General features: G+C 39.2%; 1 protein-coding gene across 1 annotated transcript; it reads left to right on the top strand.

Annotated features, from left to right (window-relative positions):
* The first annotated feature begins 1905 nt into the window (after positions 1-1905).
* On the top strand, positions 1906-18130 carry LOC121503637 (carbohydrate sulfotransferase 12-like). Its single transcript, XM_041778141.1, has 5 exons — positions 1906-1953; positions 9157-9776; positions 10398-10550; positions 11632-11811; positions 12476-18130. Exons 2-5 carry the CDS (start codon positions 9411-9413, stop codon positions 13022-13024), a joined length of 1248 nt encoding a protein of 415 aa, XP_041634075.1. The 5' UTR covers positions 1906-1953; positions 9157-9410; the 3' UTR covers positions 13025-18130.
* The last annotated feature ends 1884 nt before the right edge of the window (positions 18131-20014 follow it).

The raw sequence follows: 20014 nt of genomic DNA, 5'->3' as shown, positions 1-20014 counted from the left end.
CCAAAAAATGTAATTTTGGTCTCATCAGACCAAAGAACTTTCTTCCATTTGACCGTGGAGTCTCCCACATGCCTTTTGGTGAACTCTAGTTGAGATTTCCTGTGAGTTTCTTCAACAGTGGCTTTCTCTTTGCCACTCTCCCACAAAAACTTTGACTGGTGAAGAACCTGGACAACAGTTGTATGCAGAGTCTCTCATCTCAGCTGCTGAAACTTGTCACTCCTTCAGAGAACTCATAGCTGTCTGAAGCAGTGACTGGACCTTCCAGACACAGGCGTCTTTATACTACAATCACTTGAGACACATTCACTGCACTCAGGTGATCCCCATTTCACTAATTGTGAGACTCCTAGCACCAACTGGCTGGACCTCTGTTGAATTAGGTCATTCGCTTTAAAGCAGTCACTTATTTGACCTTACATATTTTTGTTTAATTGACGTTACTTTGTAGATTTCTGTTTTGATATTAAATGGTTTTTATGGTCAAAAAAATCCAAATTATACTGACCATGACTGATTTATTAAATCATTGAAAGAGTAAAAAATTCAAGGGGGTTAATGTTTCCTTGCAGATTTAGCCCAACAAAATATCAGACATAGGTAAGCTTAATTTGCAATATTACATCTAAGCCCACATGAGCTTTGGTCACTATGTTGATTATTACAGCACATAAAGCTCTGTTTAGGCCACCAGAAGGTTCAGTTTGACAAATATGGGCAGGCTGGAGGGGGATTTAGCCCTCTTTCATAAGGCTGCCAGATAATCTCTCCATCTGGGAGGAAAGACGCGTACAAAGCTATATGCAATATTCCCGGAATAACCATGTCAACAATATGCTCTATTAAGAAACCCAAAACAGCAATGCAGTCTTTAAACTTTGAACCTGAACTTTTCAGATTAGTTATGCAATTTTTGAATGATAGTGTGGCTGTATATGCCTTTTAATGTGCAATGTCTCTGTGTGTTTAGAAAGAATAGTACGTGCGTTGTACAAAGCTCAGTTGGGTTGGGAGCCAGTAGGATGTGAGTTCAAGTCCCACTTTGAACAAATCTGGAAACTGGTCTAGTAGCTGGAGATGGGCTTGTTTGCTTCCTGAGCACTGCTTTTGAGCACACTTGTTCCATATCTCTTCTGGAAGGGTGCATATTTGTTGCAGCAGTCCCACATTCTCTCTAGTAGCACTTGTCCTCTGGATCCTCTTTGTGCATATTTTAGCCCATGTGTTCAATGACAGTGTAAAATTGAATTTCCCTTTCAGGGATTAGTAAGCATCTTCTTCTTAATGCTTATTGTGTGTGTGTTTTGGTGTGTTTACAGGAAATGACTGCAAGTGTACAGATGTATTTGCAAATTCTTCAAGGCACAGAGCTGAGAATAAAATCCAGGGTCTGGGTGAAATGTGTGAAGTTGATTGAAAGCAGATGCTGATGTGTGTCTGGGGTTATGCTGCAAAGCGAATCAGCAGCTCTGTAGGGGCTCCTCGCTATGTTTGATGTCACAGGATGAAAAGGGTTCACAAATAACAGGATTTTAAGCACATCAGCCCAAGGCAACCAAAATAGACACACATCCCTACAGGCACATTTCTCACTTTGACTCTTAATTTTTTTTTTTTTTTTTTTTTTTCTGGTGAAGATGACATTTGTTTTTGCAGGTACAGCAGGTTATTTCCAGCACGCTGCCTCTGTGGGGAAGGAGGGGGAGGTGGAGGGGGTGGGAGGAAGCTGTCTACATAAATCATCCCGGAGTGGAGACATGTTATGCTGGAGCTGACCCAGAAAGTGAATTTTTCCCTTCATGAGCTCACTCCGCAGGAATATCAGTGGCGAATTCTCGCGGTGATTTGCGAGACTCACGCTCCATCTCCAAGGAAAAAAATCGGGTCTCTCTCTCTCTCTCTCATCACAGACTCAGCTGACGCGGCGCTGAGAGCTCACGGGGACGAAAAGAGGTGAGAAGCTGTTCTTTATAGTCATCTTTTATATTTTTAACAAAGCCTAACATTTCAGCAACAACGCTGTTTTTGAATGCACCTCTGCAGGAATACTGAGCACTACTTTGCCACCTTTACTCCGCCACAGGCTCACTGACTGACAGCGTGTATTGATAAACCCACCACAGGCTGAACGGAAGCGTGTTGTTTTCTCTGCTTTGTGCGTTATCTCTTTACGGCAGTTTGACTCGCGGTTTAACGAGACACCTTGTCGAACCGAGCCACGAGCCGAAAGCCACCCCAGGGTGAGGAACAGCCCGTTCCCGCGGCGCTGCTCCCCGTCAAAGGCTACATTGTATGTCCCCGGTCTGGCATCCGCTGGCGGGCTGCTGCGGGCAGGACGGTGTGATTTATCTGTGGTCCGGTGAGCTCGTGCTGCTCTTAATACCCCTTTTTACCCGCAGTATACAAAACCAACATTGTTTGCTTATATGGGGCAAATAACGGATGATATGCAAGGGTAATTAATGCCTCATGCTACTTTGAATAACAATGTGATGTCTTGACTCTACTCCGGTAAGCTCCCTATGTCAACACGGAAAGATGCGCGTGAACCATGGGCGTTAAAATTAGAGTTGCATTCCCTGTGTATTAAAAAATATTGGTTTAATGCTTTGGCATTTTGTCCATAGCAACCGTGCATTGTCTTTGAGAGGGGTTTCAGGTAGTTTACTTCAATAGAGTAGTTATGAAGGTTGTAAAATGTTCAAGGCTTTAATACTTTCGTTTTCTAGTATTTGAAAAACGTTACGGCTCCTTTTTTTTTAACCTGTTAAGCCCTAGCCTTTTTTATTAGGCTACTGCTCGAAATAACCAGCCCATCTTTAAATGAGTATAACTCTGGAACTACAATGCCTGTCTGCATAATCAAGGTACAATAATGAAGAGGGCATTTTTGAAATGTCACAGGGTAAGAGTGAATAACAATAGCACACACGTTATAAATAAAAATTTTCACCTATTTTTCATTTTTATTTTTATTTTTTTTTAGCATATATATACCGTAGAAATAATGCAGTTGAAGTCCAAAAATCTCCAGTAGGCCAAAACTTTTATGCAACAAGAGGGTTATCAGGACAAGACGGGAGATATTTTAGTTGAAAATATCCAGGCGAAATCCCCTCTTGTGCCATTTGGGAACAATTTGGCCCATTTTGGCACTATCTGTGCCATTTGAAAACTCTCAGGTATTAAACTTTTTTTTTTTTTTTTTTTACTCATACACCATTATAGGTGGACACTGCATCATGGATTTCTGTTTTTTGCCCCCAAATCACCTAGACCTCCATACAGTTCCCTTTTAAAGAAAATCTTACAAAGGAACTAAAGTTTGACACCAAGAGGAACAGATTTATTTTCAATGGCACAAAAAAACAAAGCAAAAAAAAAAACAACACCAGGGTTGGGCTTTCAAATGAGACCTTGTTTGTGTCTGTAGTACCAGACTTCATCCCATAGAGGGCGGAAGTGTCTGGCTATGTAGCGCTACGGCTATTTTGATATGTTGTCATTGATTTGATTCCTTTTTTGAGTTGTTTGTGGTGTAGGTAAAATGTTTGGGCTTGTAGCTGAGCTTCTTCTGTTTAATTTGATGTGTAAGATGACTTTTTGTGCAAAACTAGAGTGCTCAAAGAGTAAGGTTGTTTAGATCAAGCTAGCAGGACCAAATTTGTTCCTTATTTTGAGCCTCTAACTGTGAACTCAGTCCATATTCTAAGGCCCTGTGAAATCCGTTTTATTTTTTGCCAAATTCCTTTTTTTTTTTTGTTTTTTTTAAGATTTATTTTTGGGCTTTCTCATGCCTTTATTAGAGAGAGGACAGCGGATAGAGTCAGAAACGGGGAAGAGACATGCAGGAAACAGTGCCACAGGCTGGATTCGAACCTGGGTCGCCTGCGTACATGGTGCGCGCCTTGACCAACGGTGCGCCCCCAAATTCCATTTTTTAACTTGTCCACTAGTTTTACCATAAAAAAGTGTCCTGTTCATGTGAGTGAAAAAAATGTTCCTTAATTATATAGAAATAACCTTAAATTTATTGAAAAAGGGTCACAGGTGGCCCCGGAGCCGTTCTTTGGATATCCCTGATAAATATAACCACCCACATAGCCACCCAGACCTGGATCTGGGGCGGAGGCGTCATAAAGTCTAGAACAGATCGGGGAAAAAAATCCGCTTAGGAGTCCACTTGCACGGCATGACTGATCCGGAATGAATAAGGATCCTGAATCCGGTCCAGCTCCGGCACAAAGCCTAACCGGATCCACTTATGAAGAGACACATCTGGTCTGGATCTGATTTGGACCCTGAATCTGAATTAAATTGAGCTTTGGGGGCCGAATGGGATGCTGTCGTGGGCCTGATGTGGACCCCGGACCTCCGGTTGATGATCGGGGCTTTTGGTTATAAGATAATAAAATAAACTTGGGCTATCAAAAGATTACAAGTTTTAACCATCTCAGAATTTATAGGTAATTGCGATCACGCGTCCTTTATTTAAAAAAAAAATACATTTCACAATTCCACTGTTTTGCATTTAAAACTTTTTTTGGATCATTTTGAAATTTTCAACTATTTTAAACTAAGGGTGATTGACTTCCTGTTTGTACCTGCTTTTATAGGCAGAATAAAGATCACAACATGAATAAAAGCAGGGATGGGAATTGATCTGATTTTATTGATTTCTATTCCAATATCAATTCTGCTTATCGATTCAGGTCTTTATTGATTCCCTTATAAATTCTTTCCAGTTCATTTTCCTTTTGGAAAAAGTAGGTTTTCACTGTTAACTCAAATTTTATGGAGTGTCTTTCTCTCTGAATGCTGAACAGGATGAATGCCACCTTCAGTGAGACTCAATGAGAAGCACAATTCAAATACTGGCTATAATAAACGGCTTAGATAACTAAAAATGTTAAAAATCAAGTGTTTGGGAGGAGAACATGCTAAAATATACAGTTTTTTTTTGTGTGTGTGTGTCTGAAATGTTTCCAAGCAAACAAACTGCTCTCTGGAAATTCAATTTCTGAGCTTGAACTTAAATACAATACTGCTGCTCATTTTATTTAAAAGATAAAACCTCAAAATAAATATAAAACCAGTGGCTGGATCCTAAATCTTTGGATGTATAAAAACAAATTAAAATCTTGTACAAAATTAAGAGTTCTTGTGCAGAGAGATAGATGCCTAATCACTGTTTGACTGATGTTGCACGTCACGCTGCTGGCATCAGTTTTTGAGAAATGAAGCCACACGTTCAACCGCTTTGGCCTGTTTCTGTGACTGTCCACCATTTTTACTTCTTTGACTTCTCTGTTCTTGTTTGCGCTGAATGCCTCTTGCAAGACGGTGTTTTTCAAGGCACGGGGAAGTAAAACATCAATAAGGGAATCAAAAAGATAAAATTGAAACAATGTTAATCAATTGAACCAACTGGAACCAGTTCTCAACTGGAGCCGGTCCTCAATTCCCATCCCTAAACTTAACTTTGGAAAAAAGAACTTGTTAAGGGTTAAAAAGAAATAAAGGGGAACAGTAAAAAGGAAAATGTTTGATACTACAAAGAGTAGCCTTCTCCAATGAGCTGTCTCTGAGGGTTTTTTTAATTTTACAGTGAGATAAATCATCAAGGCGCAGTGGTGGGCGAGGGAGGGAGATGCTCACATGGATCAACCAAACAATCGCAATGTTGAAAAAATGAATGGTGGATCTTAGTTAATCGCAACTAATGTGATGAACTTTGACAGCCCTAAAATAAGTAAGTAGCCTAATGACAGGCAAATCGCAAAAGGTCAAATTACACAAAAACATTGGCAACACTTTGGTCAGCTCCCATAATTTTCCCTGTATTAAGTTTGCAATTTAATGCAATTATTTTTAAAGTTCCTCATGTTATGTATTTCTGAGGTAATGAGCAACAGGTATAAATCTGTCAGATAAGGATGCACAATATATTATATTAACGATATCCGGTATGTTGATATTTAAAAATCTTTTGAGCTGATACCAATTTTAATACTGATACAGTTATATAAATGTAATTTAGGGTCTTAAAACTTCAGTCCTTGAAAGACATTTGAAAGTTTAAGGATGAACAAAGAACAAGTCGGCAGCTTATGTTTTGTTTTGTTTTGTTTTTATTATTTATTTGATTAGGACAGCGCACATCAATCAACATTTCTGCAAAACACGTCAATGTAAATATGCCGGAATTATCACAATAGCTAAATTTCATCCGTTGTCCTAAGGCAGGTAATTACAGAAAGAGCAAAAGACATTAAAATAAAAGCACGATTCACAAGACAGTACACAGAAAACACACAGTTTTAACAAACAAGATGGACGCAATTTATACATAAATAACTCACCAAAGGAGAGCTATGTAAAAGCAAGAGGCATAAAATGAATGTGCGCCTCTAATAGACGCCACCTTCTGGCTAAACTCTGTTCTACGCCTCGGTATATTTCAGTCTCCTCTGTATATTGCCTAAAACTACACTAACTTGTTTGTACATATGGCTGATATTTACAGCTTTAGAATATCTGCAAAGATGTTCATATCTGCTGATACATTATTAAACTTTTTTAACCAATGTCTGAGGATACCGATATTATGCTGATGATGATGTGCGTTCCGTTCACCATGGAATCAGTGATTTTCAAACATTTTTGCTCAAGGCACACCATCGTCATAGCCATGCAGAATTTCCCCTTATGTTTTCTAAGAGTGTTTTTAGTTGATACATAGTTTTAGCAAGAATGCATGGTTGTTCAAATTCACAATCTTACACCATTTTGGAACAACTGAATTACATAAGTACATGCTAATAATCATATTTTGTGCAGCATATATTTCAGTCATATCAGCCTTTTTCAAAGCTATTAAAGCCCTCTAATGTAACTAATCCCAAAATTTTGCACCTGTTGTAAGTTATTTTTACATCAGATTACACAAAAACATGCATATGAAACAAAGGCTCATTAAGAAAATACCAGAAATACTACAGATAATGCTGAGTTTCTAAATTGTTGTCGAATTTTTTGATACTCATGTAGTCATAATAATCATGCATGGTTTTAAAAATTCCCAGGGCACACCTAGACTTGCCACCTTGCCACACCACTGTAGAACCGCTGCTCTATAATACTGTATCATACTTGATTGTTATTTACAAGAATTATGGACTTAATCAATTACTGCCTTAAGAGAGGATTAGATTAGAAATAAACACAAGATAATTGTACCCTAATGAAAGTATAAGCGCTCTGTGAAGAGTCCCCTTATCTTCATTATGCCCCTATGTTCTACTGATGTTACATAACCAACCTTATGGACCTTAGTTGCAACAGCATCACCATCTTCAACAAATCCTCGCTGCTTATATGCAAGGTCTAAGTAGGAACAATGTTGATGCTAACTTACCCATGAGGCCTAGACCTATGGGCAGCAGGAGCAAGGACATAACCCAGGGTTGTCAAGTGGGATGCCCCCTTTGAAGATGTTTCATCTGATGAGTTCTATGACACGTCAGGGAGGTCAGCAGTGAACTTTGGCTATGACAAATATTTAATAAATCTAGTCAGCAGACTTATTAATAAAACAAGTTCATTGCCTCACAGCCTTAAATATTGAGTGTTGTGTTCATAAATATGCGAGTCAAATTTGTATGATTAAGCCGGTTGAAGTGGAGGTAATAGATTTAGATCAGTTAGGTAACACTGTTTTTGGAAGTCATCTATTTGCTTTCTATGATGTTGATTCTGTATTTTTGTTTCAGAATTATTATGTGTGATTCAGTTAGATACAGATCAATAAATAAGTGAAATGTATGACATATCCCACCATAGAGGTAAAAAGAGAAGATTGCATAAAAACAGTAAATCCCACCAAAATAGCTCTTAATTAGAGCAATTACCTAAATTATCATTCCATAATCCCCTACTGGCAGAAGATGTTAAGATAATCTGCTCCTGATGTCAGATATGATGTACTTTTTAGAGCCGCAGTAAAATACACTGGTGTGCTGAGAGGAAGAGAAGCGTAGTCGTCTGCAGCCTCTGGAGAGGGGAATGATGATTTTCCATGTCAATGGTCCCCCTCTAAGCTGCAGGAAAGAGGAAATAATATGACGACTGTTGCATGAGAGCACAAAAGTAGAAGGTTTTCGTAATGAAAAAGCAACGCAGTGTGACTTTAAATTAGCACAGAAATGAAAGGAAGGACTAAAAGTGGAGAGGATTTTTCATTTACTTATTTAAACCAGAGGTAGCACACTTTATATCTTCTTTCTTCATGCTGTGTTTCTGCAGCTCTCCAGGAAGTAATATGGGATTTTGTTCAGTTCATGAGCACAGTAAGCTTCAGTGTTTCTGTAGATGCAGAATGTAACTTGGCTAGGTGTATAAAATATTTGCTGCTGGCGCTCTTTCAAAGGTTGCTAACACAGGGGCTTCAGAGGTGCCCCGTATTAAAGTGTGCAGATGCTATACCATAATCCATAGGAAGCCCAGTATGGGTACAGCAGGATACTTGTGCAGCACAAAAGTTAGTACTGTATGGTATGCAGAGCCCTGTGGCATGCAGATATTTGACAACCACCTGTGATTTTACTGCTGGGAGTGGGAGTTGAATCCACGAGGAGAGGTGAGGAAGAAATTCAGTTCATGCCTTGTCAGACATTTGAAAGTTTCAGACTTGCCTGCTTTGCTCAAGTTTTCAAGCTCTTTTCATAATCAGGAGAGCAGAGAGAGACATCACTTATGTGTTCCAGTAAAAGATTCTTGCCTTGAAATCTGAGTGCTTTTGTTAGTTTGATACTCTACCTTGCTTCTTCAATAGAAGCAATTTACAGGCACAAGGAATTCAGCAACACTTGAAAACACCTCAATGTTGGTTCACGGCCTTGATGTTATGCTTTTTAGGCTGCTTTATCAATATTTCTGTTTTAGTTCCCTGTGCTGCTGCGTTACTCTTTTATGTAAGTGTCTGCTTCTGCTCAAACCAGGTTACAAAATGATTAAATAATCAAGTTTTTATCAAGTATTGTCTGTGGTTGTTGTTTTGGGAATGTCAACAAAGAGAAAAAATATTTTTTTAATGCTGGAGGGAGTTGTTCAAGACAAAAACAATGGATTCTATCCGTCTGCTGTCTCTGTCTGCAGGTCGCTGCAGGCATGGAGCTGAGGTGAGAGCGAGTCAATGTACGGTCAGTTCCACACCTGCACCTGCAGTGCACCAGCATCATGAAAAGCCCTGTTCTACCACAGTCGGTGCTATAGCTGCCATCATCCCGTCGCCATGGTGAGAGAGAGAGCTCCTGGACCGTGACTCTGTTGCCATGGTGACCTTGGGAACGCTGTAGAGACGCTCTGTGAAGTCAGTTGCTATGAGGATCTTGTAGCAAACAACAGTCGCCATGGGAACGTCCAGGATGTTCCGCATCTTTGTGGTCCTGGGCTCAGCCTTTATGATCCTCCTCATCATCATCTACTGGGATGATGTCGGAGTCTCACACCTGTATTTGCACACTCCTGTGTCACCAGGCCCCAAACTCCCACATGCCCCTCCCCCTCAGCGGCCTCAAACCTCCCGGACTCCGTCCTTCCTGTCTGACATTGATGCCTTTGTGAACCAGTTCCTAGAGCCAGGAACTGGAGAACCAACAGACCCAGTCCCCCCAGACACAAGTAATCAATCAGAGAAGGCAGAGGAGCGGTATATACCAAGGCGAGAGTGGAAGATTCATCTGACTCCGCTTGCACCGGAGCTTCGTGAGAGACAGGTTCATATCTCATTATTTTGTTTATATTGTTTTCATATGATTACATTAGTAATATTAGTAGTAGGAATGGGACATCCAATATTTACAAATTAATTCTAATAATGATATCGATACCAATTTTTATGTGTAGTTATGACCAGAGGTTGACCAGTATTGTTTTTTCTGAACTAGTTAGTTCTTGAAACTTATGTATATTGAACTAAAAAAAACTCACTAGATATCTGCATTTTGAGTAACTTGATTTTATAAGCTCACCAGGAGGTACCACATAAGCAAAGAAACTTGTGGACCCAGATAAGTTAACAGAGCTAGCTTCTGTCAATCTGTTAAAATGAGCCAATCAAGACCAAAATTGTACATTATTTCTGAACTAGAGTGAGCTTTTAAGGCTTGTTGTATAGATGAATTCACAGAGAAGGTTGTATATGAAATCAACTGGATTTCAACACTCTTAAGTTTTATTTACAGCACAGAATGTTCTATATATGAAATGAAGTTAAATAACATAAAACAAAATTTGCATACGGAAAGGTGGAATAAAAAAATAAACCTTCAGCTAGCCCTATTTTAGAGTTTTTAGTTGAGGGTAATAATCTGATACATGTAATTGTTTTGCTACAGGAACAGCGACGGAAGTTACTTCAGGAGATGTGCACCAATGATAGCGTGGTGTTTCCTGGTAAAAACCGTTCATTTGATGACATTCCCAACAAGGAGCTGGATCATCTTATTGTGGATGATAGGCATGGTATTATCTACTGCTATGTTCCTAAGGTACATAAAAGTCTTACTCTTTTCACTTCCTTGTAGCTGTTGAATTTGGTATCATAACTTACAACTTATGACTAGTTTGCATGTTAAAGACTTGTAGGCTGTCTTACTGTCAAAATGTCAACTTCAGTTGTCCCTGTTGGCATTAAGGGCTCATGTCGTAAAGGCGGTAGCTTGTTTTGATTGTTCTCTGTCAAAACCTTCATTTATAACCTACCTGCATTATTTTACTCTGAGTTTTAATTTTTATTTGGCGTAATCTAGGTCCTAGGCCATCTGCAGCCATACTTAGGTGATTTATGTTTTGGAACAGTTTACCCTGTGTCCCCACTTTGGTGTTCTTTTGTCTGACACCTCTCCCCAAATATACAACCAGTCAAGAACATACAAACACACATTTACACACTGAAACTTATCTTTGGCACCAATAGGGAGCTATAGGATGGTATGAAACTTAAAGGTCCTCTTGGTGAACTTGGTCTTTGACTTCAAATGATGCACACATTTAGCTGCATGCAGTAGAATAAATGAAGTAAACAATCAACATGTAAACAAAGAGTTAAAATTACTAATTTGGACATCTGTCTTTAGCCTGACACACCAGATAGATGGTTTCATAAATACATTTCACATTCATCTGTGAAACCTCCCATACAAATGGTTTGGGAAGGGCTAGAATTTTAAAGAAATTTTAAAATAAAAAAAAAGTTTGTCTGTTACATTCCTTGTGGGCCAGTCAGAGCAACAAGACAAAATTGTATGCATGCATAGCCACTGTAAGTAGCATGAGCTCAGCAGTAAGGTGCTGTTCTAGATTATGAATAGAGGAGCTTGTTGTTGGATATAATTCAAGCGGAGGCTGGACAGAAGAAGTGCAAAAAACATCTTCTCTGCCAAGAGAAGCTTTCAGTGTGGTTCTTTGCCCTTCTTTCTTTTGAAGCAGGCCAGGAGAAGAGCAGAAACGTCTTTTTCCTGCCTGAAGAGCTTTCTGTGCATTTCTTTGAACTTATTTGCCCTTGTTTAAATAAAGAAATGAGACATCTTTGTACTAACTGCTATTTTGATACTTGCTACCCTTTCATAGGTAGCGTGCACTAACTGGAAGCGCATCATGATTGTCCTCAGTGAAAGCATGCTGCAGGATGGCGTTCCCCAGAGAGACCCACTGGCCATTCCCACAGAACTGATCCACAACAGCAGCATGCACTTCACCTTCAACAAATTCTGGAAACGTTACGGCAAGTTTGCAAAGCACCTTATGAAGGTTTGTTTGAATGTAACATCATGTTGTATGCTTTTTTAAAGTTAATAGGAACTACGTAGATCTGTTGGATGCATTTATTTCTGTAGGCTTGTGTTATATGTGTTGCATGATGCATGAAGAGACCTCAGGTGCAGAGCTGCAGGGCTGCACCTGTTTAATACTTTTGTGCATTGCTGTGAGAGTGGCTGTGACACCTGCTGAACCATTACAGACATTACTGCGGGCACTGTTTTTGTGTCTCTACTAGAGTATAGTTTTCTTTGATCTGAACACAATGAGAGCTAAATTACCATCAACATTTTGAAGGGTTAACTGCTTTTTTTCCAACCACATTTACAAGCAGACACATCCTCTGCTAGTGTCACATCACAATATCAGTGTCATATTATTACATCTGCTAGCTTCTGTTTACTCTAGTTGATACTGTGCCTCCCACACAAGAACATTCATTTTATTTTGTCCTTTTTTTCTCTGGAGGAAGAGCTCTAGATTTTCTTCTTTTTTTTTTTTTTTTTTTACAAAAAAGTATGATCTTTGTGGAGGAGAAGTCACTTGAGTCAGCAGCCACAGATGCTTCATTTTCACATAGCATGTTATTAGCTTCTGTTTTTATGAATTTCATTTGCTTATGTGATGTGTAAACACAGTTTTTATTATTTTGAAGGTGAAGCTGAAGAAGTACACCAAGTTTCTTTTTGTGCGGGATCCATTTGTGCGCCTCATATCCGCCTACAGGAACAAATTTGAGTCACGCAATGAAGAGTTCTATCGGCGTTTTGCACAGGTCATGCTGCGCCGCTATGCCAACCAGCCAACACCTCCTGCCTCCGTGGACGAGGCGATCAGTGTGGGTGTCCACCCTGCCTTCTCCCACTTCATCCAGTACCTCCTGGACCCTCAGACAGAGAAAGATATGCCCTTTAATGAGCACTGGCGGCAGGTGTACCGTCTCTGCCACCCATGCCAGATTCAGTACGACTTTATCGGCCATCTAGAGACAGTTGAGGAGGATGCAGAGCATCTGCTGCGACAGCTCCGCGTGGACAATGTAGTGGAGTTCCCCACCTCCCAGAGGAATCACACAGTCAGCAGCTGGGTGGCTGATTGGTTCAGCACAGTGCCTGTTGAAGCAAGGAAAGAACTCTACAAGCTGTATGAACCTGACTTCAGGCTTTTTGGCTACGACAGACCGGACTGGATCCTCAATGAGTGACTCATGTTTCTACAAAGCTGATCACACAACACAGACAACATGTTTTTGTTATGAAACGACTAACACCACACTCTGACAACAGCAACACCTCCATATCTCACCCTGTCATGTCTGTTTCTGACTAAATGTGCACATTAAATGGGACACTCTCTCCTCTGAGGAAGCACACTTACAAGGTAAAACCAGGTAACTGCTATTAGCCATTTTTGATTTATTCATACACAAGAAAACAAAAAGCACATAAATAGAGAAGACAGAGTAGGAGGGGATTTTGCAGACAGGATGAACCCCTAAGGCCGGAAACATACTTGCTGTTTAATCTTGTGTGTCTGGCTGCATGATGAGCATATTTCTAAATATACTTTGCCTATACATGACACGTGTTACTGCAGGAAACCTCTAAAGGGCACACAGCAAATGTCTGCCTGATGTAAATCAAAGATATGTGAAGTTACTATTCAGCCGGCAGTGTTTGTAGATGTAATAGTTACAGCAGCTGATGAAAACAGAAAGTGCCCTGCAAATGCCTCTTTCTGTAATATGTCATTAAAATGTCAAAATATATTCATCAGTTGTGTTAAATAAAACTTAAGCATAGATGTTGATGCTCTCAACTAAAAGCTACAAACACTTATCTTGTTTCCATTATGCAACATTAACTTCAATTTCATAATCAATCTGTGGCATGTTTGCACCTGTGCACTATCATTTTAATTGTGAATAATTGAGGACTTGGTCTCTTAATCTGTCTTAAAAACTTCATGCCTCTACACTGCCCCTTCTGGTCATGTGTATACTGCATTTTGCATTTACAAAGCATTAAGGGTCGCATATTTTATCCTTTTAAGACAAGTTTATATTGTTCTCAGAGGTCCCCAAAACATTCCTGTGACATTTGTTGCTGAAAAAACACTCCAGTATTGAATTTTTGCATGTCTAAAAACTCTCTGTGTTGGCCCTGCTCAGATCAAGCTGTTTCTGTGTCTGTGGCTTTAAACTTAAACAAGCTGTCTGACTCCGCCCCTGACCCCACCCCTCTCAGGAAATGGATGTGGCCTCCCTGGTCCTCAGCTGAGAGGAGGGCCGAACTTTCTTCTTCAAGCGGGGAGGGCCAACCGAGCCTGGGGGTGGGGCTAACTCCCCACATGACATTATTAGGGAAAAATCTCAATCTCAAAAATCTTGTTTCAGCACACGTGACCTTTAAGCTTTTTAAGGATGAGCACAGCTGATGAACCAGAAAAATGCATAGTACCATCATGCAGTATCTGCACGCATGGATTACAGCAAGTATGTTTTCAGCTTGAGATGATGCACATTCAGTTTTGTTCTTCACTTACAGCTGAGTTAAATCACCCACCTGACTGTAATAAGCCCTGATCAGACATAGTGCAAATTCTTACACATTTAATATCATGTTGCCTTTTTTATTTTAAGCCAGTGATGTTAACAATGCAGCCAAATTAAGTTAACTGTCCTCAGATAAATACCTTAATCTAAAGAAGCATTCTAATATACACTTTATGGACAAAAGTTTTCAGCTGCCTGACAGTTACACCAACAGAGACTGTAATGGTATTCAAATTCAATTTAATATGGAGTTGGACCACCTTTTGCAGCTGTAACAGCTTTCACTCTTCTTGGAGTGTCTCTCTGGGAATTTGTGCCCATTCATTCTGTAGAGTGTTTATGAGATCAGGCACTAAAGTGTAGGACGAGAAGGCCTGGCTCGCAGTCTCTGTTCCAGTTCATCCCTAAGGTGCTCAGTGGGGTTGAGGTAAGGGCACTGTGCAGGCTCATCAACCCCTGTCTTTATAGTCCTTGCTTTGTGCACTGGTGCACAGTTGCGTTGGGATCAAAAGGGGCCTTCCCCAAACTGTTGCCACAAAGTTGGAAGCAAAGCATTGTCCAAAATGTCTTTGTATACTGAAGCATTAGGATTGGCCTTCAATGCAAGGGGCCCAGCCCAAACCCTAAGAAACAGCACCATGCTTTAGACCACTCCATCTGATGCTTTGCATTAGACTTGGTGATGTGAGGCTGAGTTGCTGTTGTTCCTAGATGCTTCCACTTTCTAATAATATAATTTACAGTTGACTGTGGAATATCCAGCAGCGATGAATTTCACAAAGCATCCTATTGCAAATGGGACATCCATCAGTCACTGAGCTCTTCAAAACAACCCATTTAGCAGCACAAATGTTTGCAAATGGAGACTGCATGGCTAGGTGCTTGATTTTATACACCTGTGGCAACAGATCTGATTGAAACACCTGAACTGTATAATTAACAGGTTTGTCCAAATATTTTTGTCCCTATAGTGTACCATAATGCCTGCTATTTCAATCCTTCTAAGTACATTCGGAGAAAATCACACAGCTCCAGCTCTCCAACAAACCACTCTAACACTTTGTTTCTATGCAACAATTAAATTTCAAATCACATAACTAAACTCATCTGATTTGAGGATAGGAAAAAGCAAAAAAAGCAGAATGATAAAAGGCAGTTTTTCAGCTTGAAGTGTTTATAGCACTACTGTGACAACACAAAAAGCTTCAGGAGTCTGACAGATAAAAAGCACCTTCCACGATCACAAACAGTTTGAAAATGAAGGCTCTTGAGTTGAAGCCATGAACCATCTGATCTGGGCCTTGCACTTCAATGTCATGCCTCTCCTGTCATGTATACCTCAGTTGTTTTGTGGCAGTAACATATACTATATAACAGGATCAGTGAAGGCAATGTCAGATATCCATACCCTTGTGTGTTTGTAATCATACTCTTATGGTTTGGCCTTGTATTCAATTATAGATATCAGCATCTATTTTTGTTACTTTTAAAATCGATGTATAATGAACAATCCATGTTATATTGATTAATAGTAATTAGCTGTAAAAATACAGATCTTCCCTTTTATTTTAACTCAAAGCTAATGCATTGAGCATTTCTAAAAACAAGTAGGGGAGGATGGGGTTGGTTGTTACACTCTTTAGTGGAAATTGCATTTAATTGAAGCTTAAGGCATTGACTTGAAATGTATATCACTCTCCTTTTCCAATTTATCTTAACAAAGAGGTAATTAACTATCTAAGACACTCTTGACACATCATGACAACCAACCCATCACAGGGGTGGTTGTCCCACACAATAGGGTTGCTTGTCACAATGTTATTTTAATGGGAAAAAACTTAAAAAGAAGGCAAGAAACAAAACTACATAACACATACATACATACATACATACATACATACATACATACATACATAACTTAATGCATCTTAATACAAAATGAGCAAGGAACATGAACAGGAACATCTTTAGACCAGCAACCAACCACAACTGGAATTTCTTGCCAGCATCAAGGCTAACAACCTAAACTATACCCTTCCTGTCTCATATTTAAGTGTAGTTGTTGTTTAGTTTTAACTCCATTGTGTAAAAGCCTAGAAGAAAAATACTAAGCAGCTGGATATTTATAACTTGACATGATATGCTCCAGAGAAGATTGTGTAGGTGAGCCCTGATCCCAATTCTGTAAATTTGCATACCAAATTTTGGGAGACTGCACCCTCTGGTAGTGAGATAAAATGAGTGTGACAACCAACCCAATTCTCCCTTAATTTGTTGGCGTAGAATGGAAATAGGTTTATATATTATTTAATTTCTGCTACAGTCACATTATAGATTAGAAATCTGGTATTGTGACAACTCTGCCAGTATCGTTTTAGCCCTGTGATAAACCCTAAAATCTTAATATAGCAGCTAATGAACTGATCTGTTACAGGACTAGTAGTGCATTGTGCTAGTGCAGAGTGTATTGATAGTCAACTGGGATATTCCACAATCATCAGCCGTATTATGTACTGCACTAGAATTGGAGTGGTATTGTTTTTGCCAACTCAAGTCTAATATGTAATGATTAGAAGAAAATTGCATTGTAATTTAAATATTGGAAGTTCTGATATCAGGAGCATGAAGTTCAGTTAAAAAAAGGTATTGCTGGATCAGTTTGAGTTGCACTAGTTTTCATGTTGTTTATTTCAAATTGTATCAAGTGCAATGTTTATGTGCTGCATGAAAGGGATTGTTATGTTGCAGGTTCATACTGAGGACAGCTATTATTTTTGGAAAAAGGTTGAATGATTCTATACCTCATTGAAAATATCCTCATATGTTGTGTATGACACTGCACTGCCTGGAATATTAGTTTTAAGTGTGTAGAACTCCATTGGATCACATGGAAAGGAACGTTTCAGATTGCTTGCTTTACATTTAGGGGCATGTTATACATGCAAAGTTGCGGCCTCATCATAGAGCTGCACAGCGGCGTTGGGCGTGCATAGCTGAACTTGTCTTATCTTGTTTTGGAGGCTTTAACATTCTTGTGTTGTAATCTCAGCTTGATGTGCACAGGTGTGCCTCTCTCTGTGTTTAAATGGCCAGGTTTCCAAAGGGATCTTATTCTTTATTGCCTGTTGTTATCATAATGATATTTGATGATTTTATTACGTAAACTGCTTTTACTAACACAGACTATAATGGGTAATTCTTGAGATAGTGTTGTTGCTCTAGTTTTCTATGAGTAAGGAACATTTTACAATTTTTTAAGGCAGCATTTTTCATGGCATGCAGTATTCTGTAGCATGGAGCCAAGCACATTACATGAGGTCAACATGGATCGTTTTCAGTGTGTGCTACGCAGCGCCACACATTCAGCTTGTACTATTTAAATGCATTCAAAATGACGTTATGGTCAGTCTCCAAGTAAAGACCTGGTTATGGGACTATCAGTTTATTTAAACCATGATCTGAGAGTGGGAACGTAAGATAGTGCCTTTGGTTGCAAAAGTTTACACAGCAAAAAAAGTATTTTTGTAGAAGGACTAAATTTTTACTTTGAACACAAGCAGAGAGAGATTTAAAGCCACATTAAGGTATGTTTCAAATACTGGGCTTTGTTCATTGTGCTTGGGTGTTAATAGGAAAGATAAGGAAAAGAAATCACAGCCCTTCAGCAGAACTATCAAAATGTTTATATAACTCTGTGTGGACTTTCTCTGGTGTCTACTCATAGATTTGTTTGTATATCATTGAACATAAAGAATAACTATGGTTTGTACTGTATGTGATGTCACAGACCTGTTCTGTGCAACCTTATTGTGCAATTCACTAAAGATGTTTATGTTCACTCTATTGACTCCTGTTGTGTCACTGCTTTTTGGTTGACTGGTTTGTTTAAAAAAATCAGTTTGACTGTGATGTGACTCAAGACTTGCCAAACTATAACTATCCAGTGGCGGTTATACCCCTTTACTAGGGACAAAAATGACCAGAAAGTAAAATGTCAAGGGTGGGCCAAGGGGAAAGGCTAGGGTGGCTTCTGTGGTATTGTAATTGATATGAATCTCATAATCAAGGGATGAATCCATCAATCCATTTTCTATACCACTCATCTCATTTGGGATCAATCAGTCAATCTTTGTTTCAGTAGTGCCAACTCACAACCAAAGTTATCTCATGACACTTCAAAAAGAGGACAGGTGAGGATAACCTTTCTTGGTCCAAGCTAAACTGGGGGTCCATGGGGGTTAGCAAAATCATGGGTCATTTGAAAATAAATCTGTGATAAAACTTTAATATAAGATAAAGACACAGGATTATCTTTCATTTGTAATGTTAATAATTTAGATGGGCACACTGAACTAAACCATTTGGAAAGTAATGCCGAACTTCATAGCTAAGCCATAATCTGTACAAACTTCAGGATACCAGAGAATAAAGTAGAAGTAATTGCTTTTAGGAAAAAGTAATTGTAGAATAAACTGACAAAAATGGGTTAAAAGTAGCAAAAATTGTGTGAAAAGTGGCAAAAAATGGGAGGTTGAAATGGGGAAAGAGGTGAAAAAGTGACAAATATAGGTATATTGTAAGAAATAAATGGTGAAAAGTGGTTCAAACGTGGCAAAATTGGTTGAAAGTGCAAAAATAGTTAAGGGTGGCAGCACAAGGGATAAAACAGCAAATCTGGGTTAAGAAAGTAAAAAAGTGGGCAAAATAGCCATAAAAATGAAGAAAGTGGTAAATGGGAAAAATGGGGTAAAATAGGCTAAAAGTGGCAAAAACTGGCTCAACAAGTGGTGAAAAGCAGTTAAAAAGTGGCAAAATAGGTTACATGAGACCAAAAAAGGGGGGGATAAAGCAGCAAATATGAGTTTAGAAAGAAAAAGTGGCATAAATGACAGGTAAAATGGTGAAAAGCCATTAAAAAGTGTCAACAATGGGTTTAATGTGGAAAACGTGTCATAAACCCAGTGATGAAAAGAGGTTAAAAATGGTACAAATAAATAACTAGAACATCAGAACACAACGATAGCTTGACTCTCCTTGCAGTTTTCAAAAAAAAAATAACTGTTACCCAGGATGCTAGCACCAATGCCACTGATCCAACACACACATTTAAATCAACAATAATCACATCAGGGGCCCAGCCAATCCTGTGGGCAGGCCTGCCTGGGATTTGACCTCCAAAATAAAACCAATCTGGGGGCATTAGAAGTGATGACCTTCTCCGTAATGATGTTTGAGAAATTTCACCTATACTGCAGTAAGTCATTAGGATGTGGCTGAGATATTTTGGTCTCACTGTTGGAGAGTTGTTGCACCAGTCTATTTACTCAATCTTTGAATAAAACCTACCAGTACTCTGCTGGGAAATAAGTTCTTTATAACTTTGACACCGACGCTGCTGAGCCAATAGTGGTGATATTTTTCCCAACTCATAAGCTTTGTATACTAAAGCCAAAACCTACATATCTGTTGTGAGTCATTATTTTTTAAACCAGTTTCATCTGGTGTCATGAAGCATCTATTTAATGTTCAAGACACAAAAAAGTTGCAGGGTATGGTGGGAAATAACTCATCTCAACTGAAAAAAACACAATAATATATTCCCTGTGTGACATGTTATGACACAGCGTTGACCACTTAGGT

Source organism: Cheilinus undulatus, linkage group 21 (genome assembly GCF_018320785.1).
Source record: "Cheilinus undulatus linkage group 21, ASM1832078v1, whole genome shotgun sequence".
NCBI classification, from domain to species: domain Eukaryota; kingdom Metazoa; phylum Chordata; class Actinopteri; order Labriformes; family Labridae; genus Cheilinus; species Cheilinus undulatus.
The sequence above is the reverse complement of the archived record's forward strand: the minus strand, read 5'-3'. Positions and strand labels throughout refer to the sequence as shown.